Source organism: Xiphophorus hellerii, chromosome 22 (genome assembly GCF_003331165.1).
Source record: "Xiphophorus hellerii strain 12219 chromosome 22, Xiphophorus_hellerii-4.1, whole genome shotgun sequence".
Taxonomy (NCBI): domain Eukaryota; kingdom Metazoa; phylum Chordata; class Actinopteri; order Cyprinodontiformes; family Poeciliidae; genus Xiphophorus; species Xiphophorus hellerii.
Window position 1 is genome coordinate 2,532,908 of NC_045693.1, and position 9,333 is coordinate 2,542,240.

General features: G+C 36.6%; 2 protein-coding genes across 2 annotated transcripts; both read left to right on the plus strand.

Annotated features, from left to right (window-relative positions):
• The first annotated feature begins 276 nt into the window (after positions 1 to 276).
• On the plus strand, positions 277 to 1,498 carry LOC116712721 (G-protein coupled receptor 4-like). The gene is made up of 3 exons (XM_032552544.1): positions 277 to 480; positions 687 to 871; positions 946 to 1,498. The coding sequence occupies exons 1-3, from the start codon at positions 277 to 279 to the stop codon at positions 1,496 to 1,498; spliced, it is 942 nt and encodes a 313-aa protein (XP_032408435.1).
• A 5,307-nt stretch (positions 1,499 to 6,805) lies between these two features.
• Positions 6,806 to 8,717, plus strand: LOC116713390 (G-protein coupled receptor 4-like). The gene is made up of 3 exons (XM_032553532.1): positions 6,806 to 6,862; positions 7,849 to 8,033; positions 8,125 to 8,717. The coding sequence occupies exons 1-3, from the start codon at positions 6,806 to 6,808 to the stop codon at positions 8,621 to 8,623; spliced, it is 741 nt and encodes a 246-aa protein (XP_032409423.1). The 3' UTR covers positions 8,624 to 8,717.
• The last annotated feature ends 616 nt before the right edge of the window (positions 8,718 to 9,333 follow it).

Consider the following 9,333-nt stretch of genomic DNA (forward strand, 5'->3'; position numbering starts at 1 on the left):
CCACAAATAAATCATTCTAATGAGTTGCAATAAATATAGAAACCAGAGTATCACAGTTGAAAAGGTCTCAATAAAATGTTTGTTCAGAAGAGAACCTGAAGTGAAACATGGCTGAAGTAGATCTGTAAAAACCGAATGGCCATGTTTGTCTTTTTCAGGTTGGATGGTAAATGTTAGGATTTACAAGTTATATTTAAACAACAATAATCTATACATTTATCATCATTTCTGTTTACAGTTACTCCTGTCATCAAATTCCTGGTTCAACACTGAAGGATGAAAGAGTTGAACTTCAACATGTCTTCGGAAAACAGTTTTAATTACAGCAACATGAACCTCAACTTCAACAACACTCATTATAACCATAGTGATTCCATCAGCGTGTTTTTGGCTGAACAAATCATAAAGTGGGTTAATTGGATCACCATTGGCATTGGTCTTCCTTTAATTCTTATAGTGATGATTGCATTGTTTTTCCAGGTGAGTACAATACATTTGTAGCCTATTTATTCATAATGGATGAGCTATTTGACTATCAACCTGTTATTTAAACTGTGATTGTCTCTCAACTCAGGCTTAAGTCTGTCTTGTCTCTAGAAATAACTGGAATATGTGAAACAGGAAACATTCTACATGTCGATAATATTATATTGTCATTCATTTTTTCTCTGTCGTGTTTCTCACAGGTGAAAAAGGACCAAGGTGCTCCAGTCTATGTCATCAACCTTCTCATCTCTGATCTCATTCAGCTCTTCTGCAGATTTCTATATATGCTAATTAGTCATAAGCTATTTTTACAAATCCTCCTTTTCATCACAGGTTATTGTCTAATTGTTAGTGTTGAATTCATGATGTGTGTCTCTTTTGAAAGGTATGTTTAAATGTTTACCTCTCTTTTATTCTTGATAATCTTCAGAGACTAAACATCTCTATCTGTTATTGCAGGTATCTGGTCATCGCCAAGCCACTGTGGTACAGATTCAGGAGAAACATCAAGACATATGTGGTGGTCTGCATTGTGATGTGGATACTTCCACTTTTCTTTCCTCTATTTGTTTTTCTGACTTATGATCCTGAGACGACTGTCATCTTCTTCATAGTTTTTTTCCTCCTGCCCATTCCCTTGTTCATCTTCTTCCTGGTTGGGACTATCAAAGCTCTCTCTGGAGCGGTCAGTGTCCCAGCAGATGAAAAACGACGAATCGCAGCCATTCAGGTTGTGGTGCTGATTATTTACACTCTGCTTTATCTGCCCCTCATTTTGTTTCTGGGTTTCATTATGGAATTAAATTTTCAATCCGTCTTTACTCTCTATACAGTGGCTATAGTTTGTGGTTGTCTTAGTCCTCTTGCTGACACAACTTTGTATTTGTTCATACGGAAAAGCATCATGGATAAGTTTCTGGCTTCAATCTGTTCTTGTAAAATATCTAACAATCAGGAGACGAGCAGCACAGATTATGAAAGCAGGTCTGCAACACATACTGAGACTGTTTAGGTTTTAATATCCGTTATGATGCAAAAGAGCATCAACAATAATCAGTTTGCTGCAGCTGATTTCGAAGTAAAGTGTCAAATCACTTTTCTTCTGCTATCATTTCCCTGTAACTTTACGGCAATTTACCAATGAAAGTTTGACACTTATGATAACTTTCAGGAATAAGAATTTCTACATTATTGTAATTGCATCTGAACTAATATTTACTGGTATAATTAAATGCATTTAACCATTTATTTTCACGTCCTGATGGCTGTTTGACAGAACCATGATAGCAGATTAAGCCAGGACTTTCCAGACATCCTGGCTGAATTAAGTCTGGACTTTGTCTCACAAAGCAGAAGTTTCACAATAAGTTACCATGGTGATTCATCCTGTGCAGCTGTCCTGCTGCAGACCAGGCTAACAGCCAGGCTCAGTTCATCCTGTAGCTTTATCGGCTCAGTTAGCGTCACACTGATCAGAAACCAATACGGTTTGTCTGCAATTCTGTTTTCTTATTTGTCTGTTTTGGTCTTTTTTTTATCAGCCTGCATTAAAATACTACTGATTAATTTAGATATTCAAGTACTACTATTATTTTAACATTATGATAGTAACTATAATTGCCCATGTGGGCATTGTTACTGTTTCACTGTTTCTGAGACTGCTGTTCTTATGAGTTTGACAGAAAAACATTCAATAATATTAAATGTGTTGCCAAATGAAGGATCACACTTTATTCACAAATTTTTTAATTTAATGGCAATTCAGCCACTAAACTTAAAATGTTCACAACTTAAACAAATTTAGTTTGACATTTAATTAAATGGTGTTTAAATCAAAGTTTAAATCACACAATTGTTAAAATTTACTTATTTAGAATATAAACATACATAGTGTCTCTATCAAGGGAGCTGCTGATGACAGGATACATTTTATTAGCTTTGTTACAACTTATCTTGTCAGACAGTAAAGAGTGTTCTGGACCAGGTCCGACCCGTTGGCTTTACCTGCATGAGCGTTAACATTTCTCTAGTTCTGATGTCCGCTACCTGTGCAGACTGCTGGGTCCCAATATCCTGCACCGCACCAAACAGAGCCATGTCTGGAATGATACACAGATGATGTTTGATGCTGATTGCATCTTGAGCAACAGTGAGACAAAGTGGCTGTGCTCTGTCCATGACCCTCATGCCAACAGATGAGCTTCATTTCACTGCTAACATAAGTATGAGAATGAAATATGTGAGCATGCACTAAGTCATTAGTACACTATAGTCAACATTTTATCCAGATATTTACCTGCCTGCAAAATGTTGTAATATTTAATATAGTCATGTTTGTCCTGTGTAAATATTAAGATGTGTAACAAAAAAGAGTAAGCTAAATAATTCTGCTGTCAGATTCATATGTTACAATATTGACGTCCACTATTCATTTTTAAGTTTAAAGTGGTTCATTTGAGCAAATGACAGGTTATCCCTTATATGGGATGACATATGATGTTTTGTATAGTTAGGAGAAGTGGTTAGGAAATGTGCAGCATCTATGTACCTCAAGTCTACAATAAACTTCCATAAAACTGTAAAACAGCTGAAACACTGAGTTCCTTTAAGTCAAGGCTGAAGACACAACTGCGTAGAGTTGCTTTAGACCCATAAACACTTGAACATTGACCAACACGTCTAATATGTATAGATGATTCTAATCACAGCACTTGACAAAATGTACAGAAAGAAAGAGGAAGGGGAAGAGGAAGAGGAGTGAGTCTGAGGTGGAGTTAGGAGGCAAAGCAGAGGAAGAGGCAGAAGAATCTTTGTGTCAGTTTTCTTCACTACATCATCATCAGGAAATAATTTGTTACCTACAACAAGAGGCTGATGGAGTTCCTCTCACTCTGCTCTTCGTTCCTTAACCTAATTGAGCAATTTTTCTCAGCATGGATATGGAAATTATAACGTTATGTAACTCCTACAGCACTGCATGTACTTTTCCTTAAGCAGATTGTACTATGTTTCCATCTAATAAACTTGACAGTTTGACTTCAGATGGCTTTGCTGGTCCCTTCAGTCCTTCCAACAGAAAATCAAGAACATCCACAAATTCATTTCATTTTATAACAAACCTTTTAAACATTTTCCTCTGGTCTCATGAAGGCATTTAAACATGACACCTGAATACGGTCAGTGTTACTAGCGCTGCTGCTGCATGTTCTGATTGTGCTGTAATTGCACCTGATCTGCCATTTTCTGATTAGCGATGCTTCTTCCAGGATGTTGTGGGTCAGAGCATGCAGCTCATTTCGTCTCATTCACTTTGCAGCAACTTTTGCTAATGTTACAAACTAGAAATATCACATTCCAAATTCTGCATTGAATGAACTGCTTAGACATTGAAAATGGTATTGCAGTCATTATAATAGCAGCACAAATGTGCACAATAGAAATACAGGGTGCAGGATTTCCAAAGTTAGTCTTTTCAGGTCTGGTTCTGTCATTTCGGGCCATGGCAGAAATGATCGTCACCCGTAAGACATTGTTTAGAAATTATAGTCCTCTTGAAAAAAAGAATAATGTGAAAACAAGTGACACCAAGAGAAAAAGATTAAATCAACTTTTGGTCTGGACCAAACAAGTGGAGCTAAGGACTCCTGATGTGAATACACTGACAGATTTCTAATTCCATTAGCAAGAAATGACACTTTGTCTTCTGATTTCCTTGAGTTGCCATGGTAGATCATGTTATCTACTTTCCATTGTGGGGAGTTTTTTAATATTTCTTTACTCAGAGATGTCTTCTTGACTGACAGTTAACTAATTGATACAATAGAATAGAAATATCATTTGTTATCCCACAATGGGGACATTTCTGTACAACAGCAGCAAATTAACAGACAATAACAGCAAATAGACTCACATAAAAATATAATATAAGGCAAAATAAAGAATTTAAATGAACTGTATAGTAAGGGTTGGATTTTGACATACCACCTGGTTTGGTTCTGAAACCAAAACCTAAGTACCACAGACCTAGGTAAGTCTTCTCAGAGTCTCTGCTTTGTGCTCAGTTCTTGCTGTCCTGGTTTCTAAACAGGACTCTGGTCAGTGATGTTGCCATCAATCATGACTAAAGCTCTGAGTTTTCATGTCTTTTTTTATTAGAGAATCTTCCAGTTTTATGGCATCTATGTTTCTCTGGTTTAGGTATATGTTTGGCCTACAGAACATTTCTAGATGTCAAGTTGCATGTACTCTTTTGCATTTGTTTACAAGTCCTGTCCTTAAAGAAATGTGGAAGCACATATAATCGGCTTTGGGGAATTTTTCCTGCTCTTTATGCACAGACTGTTCATTGTTTTAACTGATAGGATTTACATGATAGACTTTAATATAAAGCACAATGCCTGTGGCTCCGCCAAACTTCATGACACGGAGTTCTGATATCATCAACTCTACCTGAAGCAGCCCTTTGTTCAGTGTTCCTTGAAATATGTATATTGTTCTAATGTAATGAAATGAATCATGCAAATGAAAAGAACAGTATAGATAGACTTATTTCAGTATTTTCTGACTTCTACAATATACGGGAATAACACTGCAAACCTTCAAAGTTTAGCTGTGATTATAATTCTCATATAGAAAAGAACATTTCAGAATGACATACAAAATTAAATGGGGATCACAATTCCTTGCAAAAGTCACAAACATCATTCTCATTTCACATTTGGTCATAGTAGATCTTAGAATCAATGGAAGTTAAATGTATTATTCCTATAGAACTTTTCTAGATGTCAGTTTAACCAATCAACTTCAGAGGACAGCTGATTTTTAAAAATTCTATTACAAGCCATTGATGAGTGTAATAAGGTTGTTTTAATGTGTAACTGGAGATCAAAATATGTTCACATCAAAGCTACTATTTTTTTTTTATTTTATCTACAGCTACTACTCAGTGGTAGTTGTTATTGTGTCTTGTCTCTATGCTGTAACTGTGAAGTCATTTCCCTGCTGGGATGAATAAAGTACTTCTATTCTATTCTATTCTATTCTATATTCTATTCTATTCTATTATCAAAACTATATTGTGTAGACATCACACATCATTAGTTCCTTATTCTACAGTAACCCTGACATTTGGAAGGTGAGTACCTTTAACATTTTATCATCAAATAAAAAATACATTTAATGAAGGAGGATCAAGAGAATTAACCAACTAAGAATCAATGCCTGTTTGGGACAAACCCTAAGCAGGTGTGTCCAGATCATATCTCTGTTTATCAAACATTTGAATGTCTAATATTGCTATAAATAGACTTTGGGAACGCAGAGAACACAACTTCTGATGCAGCTCTGCAGAATTCATTGAGGATTAACGATTAATCTTTAAGGTAAGAAATATTAAATTTAATTCTATGCATGGAGTATTTTTTAAATTACTAAAAATAAGAAATTAACACTTATCTAATCATCATTACATATTAAATAACAGCAAGAACTGTATATTTGGATATATGTGGTACATCAACATCTCCCAGAGAAAACTAAAGTATTATGAATCAGAGACTTTCTGTTCCTCAGATTAGCTGCCCTTTGAGATTGGAACTAGTTTAAATGATCGTTGTCAGGGAACAAAGCTTCTGGAAACATTTTATCTCCCACAATCTCTAGTTTTGTATTGTCTGTCCTTTTGACAACAACTTCTTTGGTCATTTTCATAATGTACTGAAGGAAAATCTAATTTGATTACTGTCTACTTTAATTTTAAACATGGATAATTTTATCCATAATTAGATATTATTTTGGTCTCACTCAAAAGTTTTATGACAAAGGTCAGCTAGATGTTACTTTTTATGTAAGTTATAGAAGAACGCCACATAAGTTAAAAATGATGCACCATTAAAATGTACTTCCTGTTTTGTATTGAAGGTAAAGTGTGTGAGGGTGAAAAGTGAACCAAGCTATACTCAAAGCTTAGTGTTTGTCCATATTGTCCTGCCTTCATGTCTCCCAATTTGGTCTAACCTAATGCGAATGCTAATGGTGTAGTCATTATTCTCAAACGTTTTCTCTCTAAGGAAGCCCAGCAGATTGCACCAAGTCATCGACTTGCAGCATTCACTCCTCCTGGTCACAGCGACAGTAAACAATTGTTTGTATTGTGTCAGGAATCTCTCATTCTGAGCATGCATGTAGCAACCCTAAGCATTGAGCCAAAGTGGTAATAAAAGGGGGTTAAGGACAACAAAGTCAGTGTTTTAGTGTGGCCATTACAAAGTCTCAATCTCAGTTCTATGGAAATGTGTGTGGGAGTGAGGCGGCCTGCAAAATGGACTCAGTTCCACCGGTTCTGTCAGGAGGAACGGACCAGAACTTCAGAAAACTTGTGAGATGTTTGTGGAAGGAAATCCAAAAGGTTTGACCAAACTCGTAGTTTAAAAGACAATTATCCCTGATACTGACCAAATGTATGTAAACTTTTGAATTCAAGAATAATTTTTTAAAAGTCTCTAAAAAACGTTCTTCCTCAGTTTTCTGGCATTCGGCAAATATAAATAATTTTGGTAATTCGAATTAACCTAAAACAAGAAAGGTTTGGTCTGATTTAACTTCCCACAGTGAGAAAGAATTTATGTCTTTTTATTCAGCGCATGTAAATATCTGGTTCCGACCTTCAGAAGAGAATCTGAATTGAAACATGAACATTAGTCAATACAGAGTAGCAGAACTGTAAAACGCAGAAAGGCTTTCTCAGATTGGAGAGGTGACTATAGATATATAGATAATAAACCTTAAGGACTCTGTATTATGATGGAGAAATTTGTCCACTTTTACCAGTATATTTTAATGTCAGTTAGGTTTTAATGGTAAATGTTAGGATTTACTGGTTATGCTAAAGCAACAATTATAAATAATTTACGCATTTATCATCATTTCTGTTTACAGTTTCTAGTGTCATCAAATTCCTGGTTCAACACCGAAGGATGGAAGAATTGAACTTCAACGACGCATCATGTTTAAACCGCGGGAACATGAGCCTCAACTGTACAATGGGTGCAATTACTTTAGATCCTTTGTCTGCAAAAATCTTAAACTGGATGAATTGGATCAGCATTAGCATTGGACTTCCTCTAATTTCTATAGTGATGATTGCAATTTTTTTTCAGGTGAGCACAGCATAATTTTAACCTATTAATTTAGAATGAATGAGCTATTTGACTATCAGCCTCCCACTTAAACAGCGGTTCTCTCTTATCTCAGGTTGAAGTCTGTCTTGACTTAGAAATGACTAAAATATGAGGAACAGGCAACATCCTACATGTCAAGAATATTTTTATGTCATTAATATTTTTTCTCTTGTCTGTCTCTCAGGTGAAAAAGGGTCAGGAGGCTCCAGTCTATGTCATCAACCTCCTCATCTCTGATCTCATTCAGCTCTTCTCCAGAATTCCAGTAGATTTATGTAGACTCAGTCAAGCTGATTTCACATACATGAAAATTGTATATGCTTGTATAAAGGCCAGTGTGGGATTCATGGTGTGTATCTCCTGTGAAAGGTGTGTTTCCATGTTTACTCCTCTTCTGTCTGACATAATCACATTATCCTGTCCTTAATAACCTTCTAATCATCTCTGTCTGTTATTGCAGGTATCTGGTTGTTGCCATGCCACTGTGGTACAGATTCAGGAGAAACATCAAGACATATGTGGTGGTCTGCATTGTGGTCTGGTTACTTCCTCTTTTTTATCCATTACTTGCCTATGTGATTAAGGAGTATGAGATGGCTGCCCACTTCTTCATAGTTTTTCTCCTCCTGCCTTTTCCCTTGTTCATCTTCTTCCTGGTTGGGACTATCAAAGCTCTCTCAGGAGCGGTCAGTGTCCCAGCAGATGAAAAACGACGACTCGCAGCCATTCAGGTTGTGGTGCTGATTATTTATACTCTGCTTTATCTGCCCATCATCCTTTTGCTCCTGTATGACATTAAAGCATTGGAAGGGGAATTGTCCTGTATTCCCTATGCTGTGGGTTATGCTGCTGGTGCTCTTAGTCCTCTTGCTGACACAACTTTGTATTTGTTCTTTCGGAAAAGCATCCTGGATACGTTTCTGGCTTCCCTGAGTTGTTGTAAAATATCTAGCAATTAGGAGACGATCAGCACAGATATCTAAAAGTTGCAGGTCACCGGCCCTTCAGAACTGGAGTTTGTCACCCTGGCTTACATAGAGGCTAACAAAGAGGATCACCAACTGTTTTCGGATGCCATTTTGTCTGTTAGCTCTTAGAGGTAGCATGTCAGAATGGACCAGCTGTATTTTACTTCAATAAATTGAATTCATGAATTCAGTTCACTGACTCTTCTTCAACCTCATACATTGATAACTTAGCATGGAGAATGGTTAATTCTTCACACTAACTTCAGTTAAAACTGTGAAAGGTGTTAATCTGCAGTGCAGAAATGTGTTGTCTTTCTTCATCACGGTCCTGCTGTCTCAATTCAGTGGCCAATCCTTCAAAGGACCAGGTCTACAGGGCTCTCAGCACCATTAGCTAGTGCGTGTTGGTTAGCACCTTTATCAAGTACACTTAGACTGTGGTGAGTTCAGGAGCCCCAGAGCCACAGCTCAACTGCAGGGTTGCAGAGAGTTGAGGAAAAATGATTATTTTTAGTGCTTAATACAGTTAATCTTACGGCATGTGTAAAAGGTATATTGAACACTCTTATTTTGAACAAATTTCTTTATTTTGAACAGGTTTGTGTTAAGGATTCAAAATTAAACCAGATGACCAAGCATTCAGACAAACAGGAACCAAATGTAGATCTCTCAAAGGGGACTCCTGCTGTGCTGCCAGAGCA